This window comes from Neoarius graeffei, chromosome 6 (assembly GCF_027579695.1).
Source record: "Neoarius graeffei isolate fNeoGra1 chromosome 6, fNeoGra1.pri, whole genome shotgun sequence".
Classification (NCBI taxonomy): domain Eukaryota; kingdom Metazoa; phylum Chordata; class Actinopteri; order Siluriformes; family Ariidae; genus Neoarius; species Neoarius graeffei.
The window spans coordinates 29,603,363-29,627,765 of NC_083574.1; the positions used below are offsets into that span (position 1 = coordinate 29,603,363).

At 40.2% G+C, this 24,403-nt stretch overlaps 1 protein-coding gene across 3 annotated transcripts in view; it reads right to left on the minus strand.

The window, feature by feature from the left end:
- Positions 1-1,366: 1,366 nt before the first annotated feature.
- rasa2 (RAS p21 protein activator 2) overlaps positions 1,367-24,403 on the minus strand; it is a 112,210-nt gene continuing 89,173 nt past the window's right edge. For 2 of the 3 annotated variants that reach the window (XM_060923550.1, XM_060923549.1), the window contains exons 16-24: positions 24,112-24,198; positions 20,259-20,336; positions 20,104-20,177; positions 19,880-19,983; positions 15,982-16,064; positions 15,420-15,565; positions 11,931-12,034; positions 11,241-11,418; positions 1,367-2,782 (exon numbers count right to left, since the gene is read on the minus strand). In XM_060923550.1, coding sequence (XP_060779533.1) covers positions 2,752-2,782; positions 11,241-11,418; positions 11,931-12,034; positions 15,420-15,565; positions 15,982-16,064; positions 19,880-19,983; positions 20,104-20,177; positions 20,259-20,336; positions 24,112-24,198 — 885 coding nt within the window. In that variant the 3' untranslated portion in view covers positions 1,367-2,751. The remainder of the gene's footprint in view (positions 2,783-11,240; positions 11,419-11,930; positions 12,035-15,419; positions 15,566-15,981; positions 16,065-19,879; positions 19,984-20,103; positions 20,178-20,258; positions 20,337-24,111; positions 24,199-24,403) is intronic. The other variant, XM_060923551.1, reaches the window with a different exon arrangement.

Below are 24,403 nucleotides of genomic sequence, written 5' to 3' on the forward strand. Positions count from 1 at the left end.
GGCCTCATGACCAAACATAAGTGCCTGTTGTGGCAGAATAGGCAGAAATTACCAGAGCCAGGGTGCTGGGGCGTCGTGGCTCAGGCGCCATACCATAAATCCAGGGACCCGGGTTCGATTCTGACCCGAGGTCATTTCCCGATCCCTCCCTGTCTCTCTCTCTCCCGCTCATTTCCTGTGCTGCCTCTACACTGTCCTATCCAATAAAGGTGAAAAAAGCCCAAAAAAGTATCTTAAAAAGAAATCGCCAGAGCCGCATTACAAAATCTAGTCGACAGCCTTCCCAGAAAAGTGGAGACTTCTTGCACAGCAAAGAGGGACTCGCTCCATATTAATGCCCATGGTTTTGGAATGGGATGTTCAGTACTCAGGCGTCCATATACTTTTAGCCATATAGTGCAGCATCTTAGTCAACCCAACTCCTAGTATGTTTTTGGAGGTGGGACGAAACCCACACAGACACATAGAAAACGTGCAGCAACTCTACAGAGAGTAACCTGAGCTCAGGCACAAACCTGGGACCCTGCTATGCATTTGTCTGTTCTTTCAATTGATCGAATGATAGCAAATCACCCAGTGTACAATCACACTACTTTGGTTTGAGCAATCACCAAGAAGATTCACTTGTTCATCTTCAGTAACTGCTTTATCCTGGTCAGGGTGGCGGTGGATTGGGATCCTATTGCAGGAAGACCAAGCATGGGATGGGAATACACCCTGGATGGAACACTAGTTCATCAGAGGGCAACACACACACACACACAGAGTACCAGTTAAAAGTTTGGACATATGGAACATTTATGGAATTATGTGGTAAACAAAAAAAGTGTTAAAAAACAAAATGTTTCATATTTTAGATTTAGGTAGTCACCTGGAATGCTATTCAATTAACAGGTGTGCCTCGTCAAAAGTTAATTAGTGCAATTTATTGCCTTCTTAATGCGTTTGAGATCAAACAGTAAATAATAAAACTCCAGTAAATAGCCCTATTCCACAACTGTAGTAATCCATATTATATCAAGAACTGCTCACCTACGTAAAGAGAAATGACATCCATCATTACTTTAAGCCATGAAGTGTCTTTTAATTAATAAAAATAAAGGAAAACATTGAAGGTGTGTCCAAACTTTTGACTGGTACTCTGTATCTAGGGCAATTTCACTTTTCCAGTACCAGCCTGTTTTTAGGAGGTGGGAAGAAACCGCAGAAACAGGAGGAAACCCACATGGAAATAGGGAGAACATGCAATACTCCATAAAGACAGTAAGCTGAACCTGAATCACCCTGTGACTTTAAACACATGGTGATGCAATTGCTTCCCAAAAATGTTATAGAAAAATAAATGGGAAAACAACCTGAACCTGAGCACATTACATATCCTTCATTTATTCAGAGGAATGTCAGATAAGCTTAAATGAGCAGGGGTGGGGTTGGGACAGCAGTGAAATAATAAGACTGATCAGGAAGAAAAAATATTGAACCAGATACAAGAGGTGGGGCTTGGAGACGTGGTAGAGAAACACATGTTGAATGTGCCTCTCCTGATCGTACCTACTGTAACAAATTTGACCTGAACAATTTCATCAGTGTACCAGCAGATCCCTGTTTATCCAACTGCAATTTATAACAAACATAAAAAAAAACAAAAAAACAAAAACAGTTACTGGTCATACAAAATTGAGTTAACCATGTGGTAAAAGTAGCAGGAAAATAAAATAAAAGGAATACATTACTAAAGGTCAGACCTTTGTCTTTCTGAGTGAATGTACACTGAGAAATAAAAAAAAATGCCTGATTGGATACACACGCAAATCATGTGATAATTCAAAGGAATGTATTAACTCCATCACTATCTTTCACCTATCTATTTTTTCCAGAATCCCTCCATCCGCCCACAATTCCACATTTCCTCCACTCCTGTTTATCTCTCTGTTCTTCCATCTGAGAAAATGTGTAAGACTTGTGCAAAATCACAGAGCAGGTCTGATTCCGTGTGTTCATCACAAATAAAAAAAGAAAAATCATGTTTCTTTTTTGTGACATGAGAAATATAGATCATCATTCAAAGGTGAGTATTCCAAAATAATGCCATTTACACCTCATCAAACTGAAAAATTGTCTTTGGCATGAGAAAAATATTGATTACAAACTTTACAGAGACAAGCGTTATAATGATCTGATCATTCAACTGATCAATCAAGTGACGATACAGCGTATCAAATATACTCATCTGGATCATTCCAAATGTCTAAAGTGCCATTTCTTTGTGTGTGTGTGTGTGTGTGTGTGTCTATTCCAAAAGCGATTGTGTGTACACATCCACACACTCCATGTACGAATATAAAAGACAGAATAGAAAAGCTGGGAAAATTCCCTTTGATGCACATAAAAGACATCAGACATCGAAGGCATATAAAATGTGGAAGGATTTTAAAGGATTGTTTTCAAACTGGAGGTCAAGTTCATCTGTTTAGCAGCCATATTCATATTCTCGTATCACTGGTGGAGTCTCATCCGTCACAGCATTCTGATCGAGAGTGTGTGCTTATCTCAGTGAAAAAGTCTAACACACGTTTGTCAGAGGTGATTTAAGGCGCAGCACGGAGTGTGAGAATCGCTGATTCTCTCCATCAGTCTTTTTCTTCATTGTGAGCCTGCAGCCATCACTCCATTCCTCACTGAGTGGGTCCCAGGGTCTGGCTTTGGGCAGTGTCACTTGCTGGTGTGGAGGGATGAACCACTCTCAGTGTGTCAGGACCTCTTCCCCACGATCGGATTCTCACTAAAAAAAAAAAAAAACCAAGGGAAAAAATGGAGAATTAGAAATAAACATCAGCAATCATTTTCTGATTTTCTTATAGCGGTAAGGATTGTGGATCACTGTTTAAGATTTTGTGAGTGTGTGTAGAGTCCAGCACTGTTAATTCTTATACTACTATTTCCTCCTTGCCCTTTTTTCTCTGATGAGCCCAGCCAAAAACACTTAATGTAGGATTTTTTAATTTAATAATTCATAATTTCATAAAATCTGTAAAAACCTTTACAGATTTTTAAACGTTTCAGATTGCAAACATTTGGATCACAATACAGTAATTTCAAGTCTTTACTGAAATTCCAACCAAAAAGTAGAGTTACTGAAAGCTCCAAATGGACAGTATGTAGAGTCAAATACAACCCCAATTCCAAAAAAGTTGGGACACTGAATAAAACATAAATAAAAACAGAATGTGAAGATTTGCAAAATCATAGAAACCCAATATTTAATTGAAAATAGTACAAAGACAACATATCAAATGTTGAAACTGAGAAATTTTATTTATTTATTTATTTATTTATTTGATATATGCTCATTTTGAATTTGATGTTAGCAACATGTTTCAGAAAAGCCGGGACAAGGGCAACAAAAGACTGAAAAAGTTGTGTAATGCTAAACTCACCCTCCCACACACACACAAAATTTGGTTAACTGGCAACAGGTCAGTAACATGATTGGGTATAAAAAGAGCATCCCAGAGAGGCTGAGATTCTCAGAAGTAAAGATGGGGAGGGGTTCACTGCTCTGTGAAAGACTGTGTGGGCAAACAGTGCAACAATTTAAGAATAACGTTCCTCAATGTAAAATTGCAAAGAATTTGGGGATCACATAATCTCATCTCATTCATTATCTCTAGCCGCTTTATCCTGTTCTACAGGGTCGCAGGCAAGCTGGAGCCTATCCCAGCTGACTACGGGCGAAAGGCGGGGTACACCCTGGACAAGTCGCCAGGTCATCACAGGGCTGACACATAGACACAGACAACCATTCACACTCACATTCACACCTACGGTCAATTTAGAGTCACCAGTTAACCTAACCTGCATGTCTTTGGACTGTGGGCGAAACCGGAACACCCGGAGGAAACCCACGCGGACACGGGGAGAACATGCAAACTCCACACAGAAAGGCCCTCGCTGGCCACGGGGCTCGAACCCGGACCTTCTTGCTGTGAGGCGACAGCGCTAACCACTACACCACCGTGCCGCCCATCACATAATCTATAGTACATAATATCATTAAAAAATTCAGAGAATCTGGAGAAATCTCTGTATGCAAGAGACAAGGCTGAAAACTGACATTGGATGCCTGTGATTTTCAGGCCCTCAGGAGACACTGCATTAAAAGCAGACACGTGTCTATCATGCAATTCACCGTATAGGTTCAGGAACACTTCAGAAAACCATCGTCTGTGAAAACAGTTCATTACATCCACAAACGCAAGTTAAAACCAGATATAAACAATATCCAGAAACAGCTCCACCTTCTCAGGGCCTGAGCTCTTTTACGATGGACTGAGGCGAAGTGGAGGTCTGACGAATCAAAAGGAGAAATTCTTTTTAGAAATCATGGACAATCATGGGCTAAAGAGGAGAGGGACCATCCGGGTTGTTATCAGTGCACAGTTCAAAAGCCAGCATCTGTGATGGTCTGAGCGTGCATTAGTGCACATGACATGGGTAGCTTGTACATCTGGGAAGGCATCATTAATGCTGAATGATATATACACATTTCAGAGCAATATGCTGCCATCCAGAAAAAAACCTTTTTCAGGGAAGGCCTTCCTTCTTTCAGCAAGACAATGCCAAACCACTTTCTGCACATATTAAAACTGCATGTCTCTGTAGTAAAAGAGTCCAGGTGCTAAACTGGCCTGCCTGCAGTCCAGACCTGTCTCTCATTTAAAACATCTGGCACATTATAAAGCACAAAATACGACAAATGAGACCCCGAACTGTTGAGCAACTGAAATTGTATATCAGGCAAGAATGGGACAACATTTCTCTTTCAGAACTACAGCAATTCGTCTCCTCAGTTCCCAAACGTTGACAGAGTGTTGTTAAAAGTAGAGGTGATGCAACACAGTGGTAAACATGTCCCTGTCCCAACTTTTTTGAAACGTGTTGCTGACATCAAATTCAAAATGAGCATATATTTTTCAAACAACAATAAAATTTCTCAGTTTCAACATTTGATATGTTGTCTTTGTACTATTTTCAATGAAATATAGGGTTTCCATGATTTGCAAATTACTACATTCTGTTTTTATTTACAGTTTACACAGAATCCCAATTTTTTTTTTAAATTGGGGTTGTATTTTGAGCGACAAACTTTGATTACAGTGCAAAATTAAGGTCAGGTAAGGCAGATTTGGTAAGATTATGTCTCTAATAGTTAAGTGGGTTTAACAATTGAATGATTCCCAGCCATGTCCACGAAGCTCCCCAACCCCAGGATCTTAGGTGTCTGGTATAGTGCCTGTAAAACAGCAGGCGCATCCAAACACAAGCTTTCCAGACCAGAAGTCAGTTTTCCAAACAGGTTTTCTTAACAACTTAATAAACTTTTGCTAAGGCCAGAGCTTAATCCATTGTTTTTTTGTAATGTTCTACATACTCTCACTGAGCATTTTATTAGGAACACCTGTCCAGCTACTCATTCATTCAACTATCTAATCATAAAATCTTGCAGATATGGGCCAGCAGCTTCAGGTAATGTTCACATCAACCATCAGAATGGGGGAAAAAATTGTGATCTCAGTGATTTTGACTGTGGCTTAATTGTTGGTGCCAGACAGACTGGTTTGAGTTTTTCTATAACTGCTGTTCTCCTGGGATTTTCACACACAACAGTCTCCAGAGTTTACTCAGAATGGTGCAATAAAGAAAAAACATCCAGTGAGCAGCAGTTTTGTGGATGGAAACACCTTGTTGCAGAGAGGACAATGGAGAATGGTCATACTGGTCTGAGTTGATATAAAGGCTACAGTAACGTAGATAACCACACTGTACACCTGTGGTGAGCAGAAAGGTATCTCAGAGTGCATAACATCAAACCCTGAGACAGATGGGCTACAACAGTAGAAGAGTATGTCGGGTTCCACTTCTGTCAGTCAAGAACAGAAAGCTGAGGCTGCAATGGGCACAGGCTCACCAATACTGGACAGCTGAAGACTGGAAAAATGTAGCCTGGTTTGATGAATCTTGCATTTCTGTTGAGGCACACAGTTGGTAGGGTCAGAATTTGGTGCCAAAAACATGAATCCATGAACCCAACCTGCCTTGTGTCAACAGTCCAGGCTGGTGGAGGTGATGTAATGGTGTGGGGAATGCTTTCTTGGCACATTTTGGGCCTGTTAATACCAATCAATCACCACTTGAATGCTGCAGCCTATTTGAGTATTATTTGTTGCTGACCATTTGGGTCCCTTCATGGCCACAATTTACTATCTTCCAGCATGATAATACACCATGTCACAAAGCAAAACTCATCTCAACTTGGCTTCACGATGGTGAGTTCAGTGTTCTTCAGTGGCCTTCCCAGTCACCGGATATGAATCCAATAGAACATCCTTGGTACAACAGGAGCAGCTTATATATATATATGAGTGATTCCACGCTTATGGGTACTGAAATGGGGACATGAACTTATTTTTAAAAATTCACCTAAAACCATTTCTTTTTTTACCATCAGGTCACAAAACATGTAATCTTTAATGAATGATATGTTAAAAGATAACTTTAATTTTCTGAGATGTAATAAAAACATATTTATATGCCAAAGTCAAGCCTATGAGTTCCAAAATGATGTCTGTTACATTACTTCTGTTACGATTGTCCATCTCGCGTCTGTTAAAAATTAATTACAATCTAGCTATATACCATGTTAATCTTATTGAAAGAATGTGTATGTTTATTCTACTACACATGTTTATTAATTATATTTGCTAAAACATCACCTTCCTATGTTTCAAAAAGTAATTCTACATTGTTAAAATTGAGAATATATATGTCCACAACACTTCTGTTACGTTCTGACTTTGGCATATAAATATGTTTTTATTACATCTCAGAAAATTAAAGTTATCTTTTAACATATCATTCATTAAAGATTATATGTTTTGTGACCTGATGGTAAAAAAAGAAATGGTTTTAGGTGAATTTTTAAAAATAAGTTCATGTCCCCATTTCAGTACCCGTAAGCGTGGAATCACTCATATATATATATATATATATATATATATATATATATATATATATATATATATATACACACACACACACAACCCCGATTCCAAAAAAGTTGGGACAAAGTACAAATTGTAAATAAAAATGGAATGCAATAATTTACAAATCTCAAAAACTGATACTGTATTCACAATAGAACATAGACAACATATCAGATGTCGAAAGTGAGACATTTTGAAATTTCATGCTAAATATTGGCTCATTTGAAATTTCATGACAGCAACACATATCAAAAAAGTTGGGACAGGGGCAATAAGAGGCTGGAAAAGTTAAAGGTACAAAAAAGGAACAGCTGGAGGACCAAATTGCAGCTCATTAGGTCAATTGGCAATAGGTCATTAACATGACTGGGTATAAAAAGAGCATCTTGGAGTGGCAGAGGCTCTCAGAAGTAAAGATGGGAAGAGGATCACCAATCCCCCTAATTCTGCGCCAACAAATAGTGGAGCAATATCAGAAAGGAGTTCGACAGTGTAAAATTGCAAAGAGTTTGAACATATCATCATTATCAACAGTGCATAATATCATCAGAAGATTCAGAGAATCTGGAAGAATCTCTGTGCGTAAGGGTCAAGGCCGGAAAACCATACTGGGTGCCCGTGATCTTCAGGCCCTTAGACGTCACTGCATCACATACAGGCATGCTTCTGTATTGGAAATCACAAAATGGGCTCAGGAATATTTCCAGAGAATATTATCTGTGAACACAATTTACAGTGCCATCCGCCGCTGCCAGCTAAAACTCTATAGTTCAAAGAAGAAGCCGTATCTAAACATGATCCAGAAGCACAGATGTCTTCTCTGGGCCAAGGCTCATTTAAAATGGACTGTGACAAAGTGGAAAACTGTTCTGTGGTCAGACGAATCAAAATTTGAAGTTCTTTATGGAAATCAGGGACGCCGTGTCATTCGGACTAAAGAGGAGAAGGACAACCCAAGTTGTTATCAGCGCTCAGTTCAGAAGCCTGCATCTCTGATGGTATGGGGTTGCATTAGTGCGTGTGGCATGGACAGCTTACGCATCTGGAAAGACACCATCAATGCTGAAAGGTATATCCAGGTTCTAGAGCAACATATGTTCCCATCCAGACAACGTCTCTTTCAAGGAAGACCTTGCATTTTCCAACATGACAATGCCAAACCACATACTGCATCAATTACAGCATCATGGCTGCGTAGAAGAAGGGTCCGGGTACTGAACTGGCCAGGCTGCAGTCCAGATCTTTCACCCATAGAAAACATTTGGCGCATCATAAAACGGAAGATACGACAAAAAAGACCTAAGACAGTTGAGCAACTAGAATCCTACATTAGACAAGAATGGGTTAACATTCCTATCCCTAAACTTGAGCAACTTGTCTCCTCAGTCCCCAGACGTTTACAGACTGTTGTAAAGAGAAAAGGGGATGTCTCACAGTGGTAAACATGGCCTTGTCCCAACTTTTTTGAGATGTGGTGTTGTCATGAAATTTAAAATCACCTAATTTTTCTCTTTCAATGATACATTTTCTCAGTTTAAACATTTGATATGTCATCTATGTTCTACTCTGAATAAAATATGGAATTTTGAAACTTGCACATCATTGCATTCCGTTTTTATTTACAATTTGTACTTTGTCCCAACTTTTTTGGAATTGGGGTTGTATATATATATATATATATATATATATATATATATATATATATATATATATATAATTTTTGCCTCCTATTGCACTTTAGTACTGGAGTATTGCACCTTCTCCTTGGATGATATGTTATACACCATGTAACACCACAGTAATCTACAGCACTATAGCATATTGCTAATGATGTAACTCTTTCAGTGAACCATCACAAAAATGCATCATCCCAGCCCTGTCGTTAATCAATAACATGTTTTACAGATCATTATTATCTACACTGGTGTGGACAATATGAGCTGTTTGCACTTGACATTACAGATACTGTTCTATTAGCAGTAAGCATTCCTTTGGTTTCCTACACTCAGCAGCAGCTCGTGATTATAGATGTTTGTGCAGTAGGACAACAATAATAACCACACAGCCTCAAATCAAATTAAGTAGAGAGGCTATCACAGTTGACTTATGCTACTGGCTACTATCTAGTGAATTAATCTAGCAAACGCCATAATGTATGTTGAGAGTCGACAACATACAGTCATCCAGCATCCAATCTAGCAGCTCATTTTGAGTCTCCCAAATATTGCAATATATCTTACTACAGAAATAGTTCTGGACATCATAGACACACTGTCTGGACTTTATTACATTTAATTCTTATTATTTGCTACAAAATACTGCACGTTCTTAAGAATTTTTTTAAATAGCATGGGGCAATGCGATTCCTGTCCCAATGGGCCTTTATTAGTGCTTGGTGCAGTTCCCATTTTTGATCACAAAGTGCAATAATAACTCTATGGAAGCTAAGCGGGATAGTGTGTAGTCTGCCTTATGACTCTGAGACATCTAGAAAGGCGACCAAGTGAATGAAACGTCGGCTAATATCTGTCAAATAGTAACTTTTGTAAAAATGAAGATGAACTTTTGTTGAACGGTTGATATAAATGGACGAAGCACTACTGCCTACACTGTTGAAAGTCATGTGGTATCACTATGTGCTTGTTTGAAAAGAACTGAAAATATTTTTAAGGATTAAAAAACTGACTAACTGGCAGTCCACCTCTACAGGATAACACTAAGGACAGAACTATTTCAGATTTCATTATTGTGGTGTACCGTTACAGTTACTATAACAATATATTACAGGCCTCCCCTTATATGACAAACCCCAGTTTCAGAAAAGTTGGGATAGTTTCCAAAATGCAATCAGAACAAAAATCTGAGAATTGTTAATTTACGTGAACCTTTATTTAACAGAGAAAAGTACAAAAAAAATGTTTTCAGTAGTTTTACTGACCAGCTTAATTGTATTTTGTAAATATAAAATAAGTTAGAATTTGATGCCTGCAACACACTCAAAAACGTTGGGACAGAGGCATTATTACTATTGTGTAACATCACCTTTCCTTTTAATAACATTTTATAATCGTGTGGGATCTGAGGATGCTAATTGTTGCAGTTTTGCATTTGGAATTTTTGTCTATTCTTGCTTGATATAAGACATCAGCTGCTCAACAGTCTGTGGTTTGCCAACAGGCGCTGCTGTCTGATTCTCCTCTTCATGATGCGCCCTACGTACGCAATAGGAGACAGATTTGGACTGACAGCATACCAGTCAAGTAAACACACTCTGTGTCTACAGAGCAACACTGTTGTAGCCTGTGCAGAATGAGGCCTGGCATTGTCCTGGCGAAATAAGCATGGAGTTCCTGGGAAGAGACATCACCTTAATGGCAACATATGTCTCTATAAAATCCTCCTTGTGTAATACAGTTTTAGGTTGCATTTCTGGATGCAGCGGCAGACTGTGTTTAGTGACAACGGTTTTCCGAAGTACTCCTGAGCCCATGTGGCTATATTTGTTACATTAGCATGACAGTTTCTCAGGCAGTGCCGCCTGATGGCTCGAAGGTCACACACATTCAGTAGTGGTTTCCAACCTTGCCCTTTACGCACTGAAATATCTCTGAATTCCCTGAATCTTTTCACAATGTACACAGTACATAATATGTAATGTAGATTTTGAAAGACTTAAATTCTCTGCAATCTTGCGTTGAGAAATGCTCATTTTGAATTGACTAACAATTTTCTCATGACTTTTGACACAAAGGAGAGAGCCTCGACCCATCCTCGCTTGCAAAGACTGAGCCTTTGGTGCATGCTCCTTTTTTTACCCAATCATGATGCCCTCATCTGATACCAATAAACCTGTTTATTGTGCAATCTTCCAAAATAGTGTTACTTGACTACCCTATAAACTTTTCAGTCTTATTTTGCCGCTGTCTCAACTTTTTTGAGTGTGTTGCAGGCATCAAATTCTAACTTCGTTTATATTTACAAAATACAATTAAGTTGGTCAGTAAAACTGTTGAAAATCTTTTCTTTATACTTTTGTCAGCTAAGTAAAGGTTCACGTGAATTAACACATCACAGACTTTTGTTTTCATTGCATTTTGGAAAATATTCCAACTTTTCTGGAAATGGGGTTTGTATAAAGTCTCTGGGTGTAAAGAAATATGTGTATGTAGGTGTGTGGATGTGTGCGTTTGTGTGTACATTGTCCCTGGCTGGTCTATGAGCTCAGTGGCATTATGTTTGAGCTGCAGGTCCTGCAGGACTTCTCTGATATCCTTGATGGTGCGGAATGTTTCCTTCGGGTCCTGAATAATGAAAGCAGAATACTCCTCTGGCTCCTTCTGCTGGCCCAGGTACACTGACATACTGGCACAGGCATCTACACACACATAGACACACACACAGAGTCAGCTTTGCCAATCAATGTCCCCCTTCATGAATCATGACTGTTCTCTCTGTCTTTTCACTAACATAGTGTTACATTCAAATACACTTCTTTGCGTTTATGACAGTTTCACATTAACAGTCCACTTCTGTGTTATTCGCCACTCTGAGTTATGATGCAAAGTTGTGGTTTCTCAGTATGCCCATACTAATTAATGGTGCTTCAGTTAGCAATCGATACTTCATGTAATCTACAGTGCAATTTTATTCATACAATATCTTCTTAATAATTTACTAACATGTCTTAGAAAATATTTATATTTCATATTTATGGCATTGAAAAAGGATCTTTATTAGATAGCGCAAGAATGACTGACACAAGCACACAGAACAGTATCAACAAGTGTTCAAATAGAGTATAAATGAAATACTACATATTCAGGTTCATCTCACAGTTCTCACAATGAGAGATACAATGACCCATGAAAAGATCAAGTTCGCACTGACCCTCCATTTTCTGCAGACGGTGTAAACTAGCACTGAACAGCGAGAAAATTCTCTCGGTCTCTCGGTCGCAGTCAATCTCCAGCTGGATATTCGCCAGTGTGCTGCTACACAAAAACACACACACAAACAAAAAACAAGCAAACAAAAAAAAACAGTGTTAAGACATTGAAAGAAGTGTTTGCTATGTATTTGGGGTGTGCTGCAGTCTCTGGACAGGCCGTGTCCCAAACTGCCATATCACACTCTTAAATGATAAGTTAGGGCTGTGATTCATTTTAAAATCATAATGTATTATTATTTTTTAATTGCAATAATGCACAGGCATTGCTAAGCCATAGGTTACTAAGATGCACACAGACACTAGGACAATGTGCATAGGTTACGGTTTCTCTCCTCAAGTTGTCCTTGTTTTTTTTTTTTTGAGGTTATGGTTACTGTAGAGTGGAAATGAAAATTGAGAACATTTATGAAGAAGAAAGGGGAACGTTTACATGGTTCTTTTCATTTTACAACACTCCCAGATGGTTCATAGACAAGAGGGTTGTAGTTATTTAAGTATCACAGAGGTACAATGTAGGGCGACACTTTGGTGTAGTGGTTAGCACAGTTGCCTCACAGCAAGAAGGTTCTGGGTTCGAGTCCAGTGGCGGACGGGGGCCTTTCTGTGCGGAGTTTGCATGTTCTCCCCGTGTCTGTGTGGGTTTCCTCCAGGTGCTCTGGTTTCCCCCACAGTCCAAAGACATGCAGGTTAGGCTAATTAGTGGCTCTAAATTGACCATAGGTGTGAATATGAGTGTGAATGGTTGTTTGTCTCTGTGTGTCAGCCCTGCGATGACCTGGCGATTTGTCCAGGGTGTACCCCGCCTCTCGCCCATAGTCAGCTGGGATAGGCTCCAGCTTGCCCACGACCTTGCACAGGATAAGCGGTCACGGATAATGGATGGATAGAGATGTACAACGTCTTTAACTTATTATTTAAAAACGAAACACATCGGTGTGGAAACTACTACTGTATGTCAAGGAGTGCTCTAGTCTGTAGTGGCACTGATGGATGACTACTGGACATTGATTGCAAGCAAAACTACCTTGGTATGACTGCATATTACAGTACCTTCAAAAGTTTGGACACCCCTACTCACTCATAGGTTTTTCTGTATTTTGACTATTTGCTACATTGTAGAACAAGACTGAAGACATCAAAACTATGAGATAACATATGGAACATCTCATCTCGTCTCATTATCTCTAGCCACTTTATCCTGTTCTACAGGGTCGCAGGCAAGCTGGAGCCTATCCCAGCTGACTACGGGCGAAAGGCGGGGTACACCCTGGACAAGTCGCCAGGTCATCACAGGGCTGACACATAGACACAGACAACCATTCACACTCACACCTACGGTCAATTTAGAGTCACCAGTTAACCTAAACTGCATGTCTTTGGACTGTGGGGGAAACCGGAGCACCTGGAGGAAACCCACACGGACACGGGGAGAACATGCAAACTCCGCACAGAAAGGCCCTCACCGGCCACGGGGCTCGAACCCGGACCTTCTTGCTGTGAGGCGACAGCACTAACCACTACACCACTGTGCCGCCCATATGGAACATATCTAGAATTATGTTGTAAACAAAAGAAAAAAGTGTTAAAAAAACAAAATGTGTCATATTTTAGATTTTAAAATAGAAGTTAAGAGGCCTTGGCAAGTTAAAAGACATTTTGGATCTTTCAGGTTATTTAATTAATAATCTACGTGGGAAGTGTATTTTAATTAGTAAAAATAAAGAAAAAACCCTGAATTAGAAGGTGTGTCAAAACATTTAGCTGGTACTGTATATGGATAACTGTTATGTTGTAGCACTGTTTGACAAATGCAAGAAACGTAAGCTGTGTTTGTATTATAAGGTCAGTATTATAAGGTACTACCTAAGCTAGGATTGAATGGCAGATAGCGTTTTATAATACCAAACTCATGATGCGTCAACCTGTATAGTTGTAGATGAGTATTCCAACAGTGGAAAAAAAACCCCACATATTTAATTCCTACAGGTTATTTATTGCACTAAAGGACATTATTAGTATATTATGTCAGTAGACAATAAAAACAACTGTAGAACAGTGGTCTGCCAGTGTAGTTATAGACTATCGTCTACCACTAGAAATGCATTAATTACAGGATGTGTTTGTTGTGTGACAGCCCTTGTCAAAACAGTACACTACATGTGGTATATTACCATTAACACATACTAGCTAAGTGCACTGGAGCCTGTGACTTCACTGTGTGGTTCATTTGTGACTCCACACTGTGGAAACCGGTATAACAGCACTGTCCAGCAGTTAAAATGTGCTCTTTAGGCACGCAAACTCATTCCTTCCACCTTTTGGAAGTAGACAGTGAAATCCAAACAAATTTAGGCATTAGAACTTTATGTAAATTTGCATAATTTTGCGTTAATCTTGTGGAATCTGAAAGGTAAACAAAGGTTTTCCTGATCTGGGATCTGCTTAATGTCTACTCTATCTAACCCAATATGATTCATTTGATCAGGTCACCTATAGTCAGTCCAATTACATACATCATTTGACTTTGTTTGAAGCTATTCATTTCGAACAGTGTAGCAGTCAACCATTCTACTTGGAAAAAGTGTCAGAATGTCTTTCCATTATAATTTTTTTAAAACAATTTTTACTTCTGGTACCTCAGCTTCCCCCTCAACGTCTCCGGCTGGCAAGTCGCAAATGATCACGACTAAGTTGGCAAAAGATAATGGCTAACAGCTAAAAGCTGCAATTTATGATACATTCATCTTGTGGTTTATTTAAATGGCACTGTATTTGCTAAGTAATTTTGTTTAAAAAACCGTTAGCACTCAAATGCGAAACAAATAGCTAAAAAAAGCGCTATTTGTTTAGCATTTGAGTGCTAACAATAGTAGAAGAAGAAGAAGCACAACTTTATTCATCACACGCTTGTGAAATTCCTCTCTGCATTTAACCCATCTGAAGCCTTGAACACACACATACACGTGAGCAATAAGCACACACACATACCCAGAGCAGTGGGCAGCCATGCTAACAGCGCCCGGGGAGCAGTGAGGAGTTATGTGCCTTGCTCAAGGGCACCTCAGCCCAAGGCCGTCCCATATTAACCTAACCACATATTAACCTAACCACAAAGTGACAACATTCCACTGCCAAAACAGAGTAGTGGGTTTAAGTGTCATTCTTTGAGCCGGTGTGACTGACTTGTTACTTAGTAGCAATGCTTGTTATCTGTTTTGCTGTGATAGTGTTAAGTGTTGTTTAGTAGGTGAAGACAGCACTACTGGCCATATTTGGAAAGGTAACATGGAGGGCTCCACTGCTATAAAAATACCTTTACATACACATATTCCAGCAGAAATTAATCAAATAACAACGTGTGTGTGTGTGTGTGTGTGTGTGTGTGTGTGTGTGTGTGTGTGTGTGTGTGTGTGCACGTGCACGCATACTCTCTGCTGCTGACAGCCGGCTGAAACACTCCGAGTCGATCAGTGTTGCAGCGGATGAGCTGAGTCAGCACGTCGATCCACTCATTCGCCTCAACACAGTTCCCTGCCTGAACATATAGGGGCTTATCACTGATCACCTGGAACATCTGAGAATGAGACAGGCACAAAGCGTGAGACAGGCAGATTATTAACACTGGTCTAATCGTCATATTTCAAAGTTGAATTTATACACACACTACTCATTTTATTAAGAACACCTGTACCTGTACTTATCTAATCATCTGCATCTGCAGGACTGTATGCATTGCACTGCCGCCAGGTGACTGTCTGATTAGGAAACTACATAAATGTGTACAGGTGTTCCTAATAAAGTGGGTGGTGAGTGTATAGCAAGTACAGATCTGAAAAATGAACCATAAATAGTTCCTTAACGGACATGAAGTGCCATATGTAGCTCAGGGTGCTCTCTGTTACCATATTGCATGTGCACACACACGCACACACGCGCCCACACATATTCTCACACACACACAAATACACACACAGGTAGGTTGCTGCTCACGTTTTTGCGGCTGAAGGTGCTCTCATCCAGTTTTTCTACTCCTGTGATGCTCTTTACAGGAATGACACACCGTGGGTCTTTCCCTGCACACACACACACACTAGATAGATAAGAACATCTATAATACTGATATGTAACACTAACACTATCTATCTGTCTGCCTGTCTATAATTAATCCAGATAGACAGACAGACAGACAGACAAACAACAATAAAAACTCATATACTGTATGTACAGCGGGGAAAATAAGTATTGAATGCGTCAACATTTTTCTCAGTAAATGTATTTCTGATAGGGCTATTCATATGAATTTTTCACCAGATGTCGGTAACAACCCAAGTAATTCACACATACAAAGAAATCAAAACATATATGTCCATAAATTAAGTGTAATAAAGTGGAATGACACAGTGAATAAGTATTGAACACATGAAGAAAAGGAGGTGCAAAAAGGCATAGAAAGCCAAGAAACCAGCTGAAATCTGTCAGTATTTAGAAAGCAATCCTGCCCCCTATCAGTGCAAATTAATATCAGCTGGTTTAGTCCTAACTGATGGCCTATGAAAAGGTTTCTCATTACCAAGGTGTCACACAAGAAGCATCTCATGATGGGTAAAAGCAAAGAGCTCTCTCAAGACCTTCGCAACCTTATTGGTGCACAACACACTGATGGCACTGGTTACAGACATATTTCTAAACTTCTGAATGTTCCAGTGAGCACCGTTGGGGCCGTTATCCGGAAGTGGAAAGAACATCATTTCACCATAAACTGGCCACGACCAGGTGCTCGTCGCAAAATTCCTGACCGAGGAGTCAAAAGAATAATCAGAAGAGTTGTCCAAGAACCAAGGACCACTCGCAGAGAGCTTCAGAAAGACCTGGAATTAGCAGGTACAGTTGTTTCAAAGAAGACAATAAGTAATGCACTCAACCGCCATGGCCTCTACGCACGCTCACCGCGCAAGACTCCATTGCTGAAGATAAAGCATGATGAAGCTCGTTTAAAGTTTGATGTACAACATTTGGACAAGTCTATGAAATATTGGGAGAATATAGTCTGGTCAGATAAGACCAAAATTGAACTCTTTGGATGTCACAGTGCAAACACCATGTTTGGAGGAGAAATAGCACTGCACATCACCCCAAAAACACCATACCAACAGTGAAGTGTGGAGGTGGGAACATCATGGTGTGGGGCTGTTTTTCAGCATGTGGTACTGGCAGACTTCATATAATTGAAGGAAGGATGAATGGAGAAACGTACCGAGACATTCTTGATAAGAATCTGCTGCCATCTACCAGGATGCTGAAGATGAAATGAGGGTGGACATTTCAGCAAGACAACGATCCCAAACACACAGCCAAGGAAACTCTCAATTGGTTTCAGAGAAAGAAAATAAAGCTGCTAGAATGGCCCAGTCAATCACTCGACTTGAATCCAATTGAAAATCTATGGAAAGAATTGAAGATCAGAGTGCACAGAAGAGGCCCCCAGAACCTTCAAGATTTGAAGACAGTTTGTGTGGAAGAATGGGCCAAAATCATGCCTGAGCAATCCATGCGACTAGTTTCTCCATACAGGAGGCATCTTGAAGTTGCCATTACCAACAAATGCTTTTCTACTAAGTATTAAATAAATTTCAGTAAGCGTGTTCAATACTTATTCACTGTGTCATTCCACTTTATTACACTTAATTTATGGACATATATGTTTTGATTTCTTTGTATGTGTGAATTACTTGGGTTGTTACTGACATCTGGTGAAGATTTCATGTCAATAGCTCCATCAGAATTATATTTACTGAGAAAAATGCTGACACGTTCAATACTTATTTTCCACGCTGTATGTGTGTGTGTGTGTGTGTGCATGTGTGTATAATGTATGTAATATATGTATAATTAGTGTGTGTGCTTTACTAAATGTCCCCACAAGGAAAGGAATATCTGACAGTTTTGCCCTTGTCGGGACATACTGTAAACTACAAACTGCAGTTTTTATTTAAAACCTAAAGGAATCAATATAGAAAGCTCTCAGCCTGAAGTGTATGTAATGCCTTATTGTAATGCTTTAAAATGAATATATATCATTCATAATGACCAAAATTAATTAATAAAGCAGGGGGAAAAATAATATTAATTATTTGTTATTTTATAATCAAGCACAAAACTATCGATAATTGAGGCTTCCGGATCCCAGATAAAGGCAGACTTGCCCCAGGGCTAATCTCGCATGACGCCTGGGTCATTTCGGTTCATCTGACTCCATGCTTGTTTACTCGCTGAAATTGGATATTGTTGTTGGAATCTTACAAAAATAACGATGGGAAATCGCTGCGTTGTGTTTGGATGTTCAAATCCATATACAACAGGAGATTCAGTTCACAAATTTCAGAGAAATGACACTAATCTAAAGCGACAGTGGGTGAGGTTTGTGCAAAGCGGGCAGATTTCTTGTCGCCTACTACTAATAAATCTGATTCATCAAGTGTTCATCTCCACCAGAACAACCACATGGGAATTATTGGAGCAAAAAAGAAGCCCATTGATTTAATAAATGACATTTGATCTGACATTTGGACAGTTCGTTGATTCCCCTATTATCGCCCACTTCATATTTTCTTTCAATAATTACACTGAATAAGTGTACGTATTAAAGATTATATTTCTGCATTTATTGAGGTACATGTAAATATTTTCCCTACATTTTGCAGCGGCCAGCTTAGAATAAAAATCCACAAACCAATCTGTGTTTCCAGTTCTCTCTGGCTGGTGGTGCGCTATCGGCAGTGAGTGGGACTGTCGTGAACTGAGTGAAGTGGCATCTGTTTCTCGTCTTGGGGGCTCGAAAAGATAACCATTTACTCTGGAATGTCCTTGATAATCATCTGCCCCTTCATCCGACATATAAGAATCCCAATCACTATCAGAATTCTCTCCAAAACGTGATTCTATATCGAGACTGGTCTAACTGTGCTGTGCACATGAACGAAATTGACACCTGGATTGTTACATGTGTGACATCACGCACCCCTTCGGGATCTTCCGGTTCAGTCTCGGCAGATTCCGTGAAAATCGGCTGATCTTATTGATTTTCCATCAATTTATGGCCTTTTGGATCAGCTATTGTTTGAAAACACACGGTCAATCAACATAATGATTGTTGCTTTGTACAAGGGAAAAAAAGTGTGGTTTAGGGACATTAAATTCACTTTAACTACTCCTTTCCGTCTAGAATTTAGGAGCTTCGGATTTTAGGGCCAGTGTCACTTGCCTTTAGATTATTAATGAATGATGGGCTTACAGTTGTATTGATGAGTGCAGTGCTTGATCTGAAGCCAGGCTGGAGAGATCTCTAGGCGATACCCATGCAGACCATTCCACCAGGAGAGTGAATGAGAGAGACCAAATGCCCCACCGATTTTATTACTGGTGATGTGTTTTCCCTGGATATCTTGGAAGGTTTATCTCCTCAAATAAACTCATTAATTTTGGGGGATGAATGAAAGTGTCCCAAAATTCGACATTACTCTTATGCTGCTCCATTTTCTTAGTCTTGTTCAACTGTAATAATTTACCTGCTTTCCTTTGTAACTGTAACAATGAGGCTGGTACATTTAAAGATGATCATAAAAAGATATATTTTTAAAAATGTGTCTAAATAGTGAGAGGAAGGAAGTAACTGATATCATCAAACTGACCCAAATGTATTGAACAGGTTTAACAACTGGAGCTGGTGCAATTGATTCTAGTCGACATTCCCACACTGGAAACTAGGGAATGTATTAGTTGACTAGTCTATGCAACCTCTAGCACTATGATGTATGGTGTACAGTGTGTGTGTGTGTGTGTGTGTGTGTGTGTGTGTGTGTGTGTGTGTGTGTGCACGCGCATGTGTCACCTTTTCGTTTATGGTATGACAGCTCTCGACTGGTCACTCTCAACCAGCACTTCTTAAAGTTCTTCCCTAGACGCTTTTTACTTTGGGTTCGCTTGTGGACCTCTCTAAACACACACACACACACACACACACACACACACACACACACACACACACAGTTTTTACATGATAATCATTCTGATAAGCCTGTTTGCTGAGTGTGAGTACATATATTGGTATTTCACCCCTCTTTCAGCACAACTGAATCTTCCACTCCGCTAGTGCCTTTACACACGTTGGATGAGATGTCATCTAAAAACTGGAGAGTGAAAAGACAAATGAGACCTACATACAGTACATAAACATACTCATGAGAGGGTAAAAGGGGAATTAGTCTTACCTTCTTCACTTTCTCTATACAATTATCTTCCTGGAACAATTTGAAGAAATCACACATATAAGTCTCTTTGAAGCTCGACTGCAGACACACACACACACACACACACACACACACACACACACACACATATTAGTCAGCATAAAGGACATGGAAATCAGAATGTTTCATTTTTCATGCGCTTCTTCAAGCCTTTTGTTAATGGTGTTTATGAGGTAAAGGTGTAGATCTGGAGGGTCCTCAGACAGTGTTTTGGTAAACTGGGATGTATGGATGCTGTCAGTCCCCACTCGCTTGCTCACTCGAGTTTGTTGACGGTGTAGTGGCTGGCTGATTTATGTCCAGGGGCTCCCTCATGCCTGTGTTACCTTCTGGCTCTCCCCTTTTAGTTACGCTGTCATAGTTAGTTGCCGGAGTCCCTGCTTGTACTCAGTCCAATATGTATACTGTTCTTACTTATTCAGGTGACATTGGGCATACCTAACAATCTGTGTTTTCTCTCTCTTCTCTCCCCCCTCCCCCCCAAATCTGTCCCTCTGAGTTACATGTCGGTCCTGGGATCGAGATGCTGACCTCTTCTGCTCCTCGGACCTGCCTGATCCATCCTGGTGCCCTGTGTCTGGTTGGAGTCTCATCACATCGCTCCTGTGGAGGGCGGCCCCATGTGGACAGTTGGAGGTCACGCCTGGAGGACGCTCTGGGCTCTTGCAGTGGTGCTTTTGTGGCTGGGGACTGCAGTTGACTTGCTGACTTTAGGACTGCAGTTGACTTGCTGACTTTAGGACTGCAGTTGACTTGCTGACTTTGGGACTGCGGTTGTCGTGAACGGTTTTGCGCTTGGGTTTCCGTTGGTGGGGGGTTTATAGCATCACCGAAGCTGACTTTGTTAGGACTGTTAATGTTATAGTCATGTTGTCTGTTGTTGCCCGGATGGGGATGGGTTCCCTTTTGAGTCTGGTTCCTCTCAAGGTTTCTTCCTCATGTCGTCTGAGGGAGTTTTTCCTTGTTACCGTCGCCACAGGCATGCTCGTTGGGGATAGATTAGGGATAAAATGAGCTCATATTTTAAGTCGTTCAAATTCTGTAAAGCTGCTTTGCGACAATGTTTATTGTTAAAAGCGCTATACAAATAAACTTGACTTGACAGGAGGCCCTTACTGGAGCTTACATAGTCTATTAGTTCAGCACCCTCCTAATCAGTGACCAGTGAGTCATATCAAGCATCCCATGAGCAGGGGCACACCAATTTGGTCATTGCCAATTCCCACCCATAAGCTAATTGTCCATTACTGCATGCTCGATATTAACCAGGGAGTAGGAGGAGGTCTAACGTGTTTCTTCTGAGATATCTGCAGCTCTGCCACTGCATCTTTTTAACTTGCTGATTATGCAATATGAAAAGGCAGATGAACATGCTCAGAGTTGATGCTAACGGGCCATTTCTATATACATGACCTCACAGACACCCATGATCATACACTGGATGGCTATTACATCAAGGGGATTTCAATTTGCAAGCTCCTGATAACAGGGAAAAAAATGGTGTGCTTTTCAGTTGCACCACTCTTATGAAAGCTCCACAACTATGAAAAAATGCATCATGGACAAAGTGCACACTTCAAGGAAGTTCCTGGCCAAAATCATATGAAGCAGCTGGACTGTCAACCAGCTGTCCAAAGTATGACAGCTCACTTAATAGCCTGCTTCAGTCTAGTCAGTATCAGTTCAATCAATAGAATAATTCAGGCAGGTTTGATCCTGAAACTGAGTTGATCTAAATTGAAATTCCCAGTGTAATTTTTCAAATCTCTAATTGTTTTCGAGAGGCATTTTTTTCCAATAGTCATGTTCCCACACCGGAACATTTTAGGAGACGTCTGTCTTCAGTCATAGCCTCAATTACAACACTGGTCACTGGTCGCATTTTTAAAAACAGATGACCTCCATCCAAATAAACAAACAATCATATATACTCTGTGAATGTATTTTATCATAACATAATGTCTCTGCCTAACCCATGCATGAATAATAATCACCCTTACAGTGTCTTGCAAAAATATTCATCCCCCTTTGTGTTTGTCCTGTTTTCTGGAGTGTGCATAGGTATTCACCCCCCCCCCCCCCCCCCCAAAAAAAAAGTGTCAATACTTTGTAGAGCCACCTTTTGTTGCAATTACAGCTGCAAGTCTCTTGAGGTATGTCTCTATTCGCTTAGCACATCTAACCACTGGGATTTTTGCCCATTCCTCAAGGATGGGTTGTGTTGGTGTACAACAATCTTCAAGTTATGCCACAGACTCTCAGTTGGATTGAGGTCTGGGATTTGACTAGGCCATTCCAAGACATTTAAATGTCTCCCTTTAAACCATTTCAGTGCAGCTTTAGCAGTATATTTTGGGTCATTGTCTTGCTGGAACATGAACCTTCGTCCCAGTCTCAAACCTTGGGCTGACTCAAACAGGTTTTCCTCCAGAATTGCCCTGTGTTTAGTGCCATCCATCTTTCCTTCAGTCCTGACCAGCTTTCCTGTCTCTGCAGATGAAGGATATCCCCACAGCATGCTGCTGCCACCACCATGCTCCACTGTAGGAGTGGTATTCTCAGGGTGTTGGGTTTGCACCACATGTGGCATTTCCCATGATGGCCAAAAAGATCAATTTTAGTCTCATTTGACCAGACAATCTTCTTCCATGTGTTTGGGGAGTCTGCCACATGCTGTTGGGCAAACTCCAAATGTGGTTTCTTAAGCAATGGCTTTTTTTTTCTGGCCACTCTTCCATAAAGCCCCACTCTGTGGAGTGTACAGCTTAAAGTGGTCCTATGGACAGATACTCCCATCTCCGCTGTGGATCTTTGCAGCTCCTTCAGTGTTCTCTTTGGTGTCTTTGTTGCATCTCTGATTAATGCCCTCCTTGCCCGGTCTGAGAGTTTTGGTGGGTGGCCTTCTCTTGCCAGGTTTGTAGTGGTGCCATATTCTTTCCATTTTGCTATCATGGATTTAATGGTGCTCTGTGGGATGTTCAAAGTTTGAGATATTTTTTATAACCCAACCCTGATCTACAGGTATACTTCTTCACAACTTTGTCTCTGACCTGTTTGGAGGCTCCTTGGTTCTCATGTTACTTGCTTAGTTGTGCTGCAGAGTCAGGGTCCTTCCAGAACAGGTTGATTTATACAGATATCATGTGACAGATCATGTGACACTTTGATTACACACAGGTGGATCTTAATCAACTAATTATGTGACTTATGAAGTGAATTGGTTGGACCAGCTCTTATTTAGGAGTTTCATATGAAAGGGGGTGAATACCTATGCACACTCCAGATTTTTGTTTTATCATCTTAATTATTGTTTGTGTCACAATAAAATAACAATTTTCACCTTAAAAGTTGTAGGCATGTTGTGTAAATCAAATTGTGCTAACCCTCCAAAAATCCATTTTAATTCCAACTTGTAATGCGACAAAACAGGACAAACACCAAGGGGGATGAATACTTTTGCAAGACACTGTACAAGGTTATTTTTTTCTGGCTACAAAATAAGCTTAATCTAATTCATTATTCTTATTCTTCCTACAGACACAAAGGTTATATTTTATCCATCTTCAGTTCTCCTTGAGCTGCCATAATCCCAAAAGTAGGGGTGAAGCTTGCTTAGCATTTACCCAAGTTTAGCCTCGTTTGTTTTGTGTTAAACGTTGAGACATTCTGACAAAATGCATGTTGACACTGAGATGTCTACTGCTTTACCTAAATATTACACACATAATACACACATGCATGCTGTAAGGTGCAGATAGACTGATGTGGAAGTGGTGAAGGGGTGTGGCTGAGGGGTGTTTGTGCATGTGTGTACCAGTTTGTTTTTCGACAGACTGCTCCAGCTACCCAAAGTCTGGATGGTTTTAGAGATGAGGGTGAGAGTTCGGGAAACTTCTGGATCCTTAAAAAGAGAGAACAGCAGTACATTAACCCATGAGGAACTTATGAGGAGAGAAACCAGACTGGAAAATGGACAGAGTGAAGGAATTTTGTCAGAATAAGTGTGAGGACGAATATTATGTCTCTGGTTATTCTCAAGTATGAGCCAACTGTCGTGCAAGAGGTATGAATTGTCAGAATAGTCATCTCATTATCTCTAGCCGCTT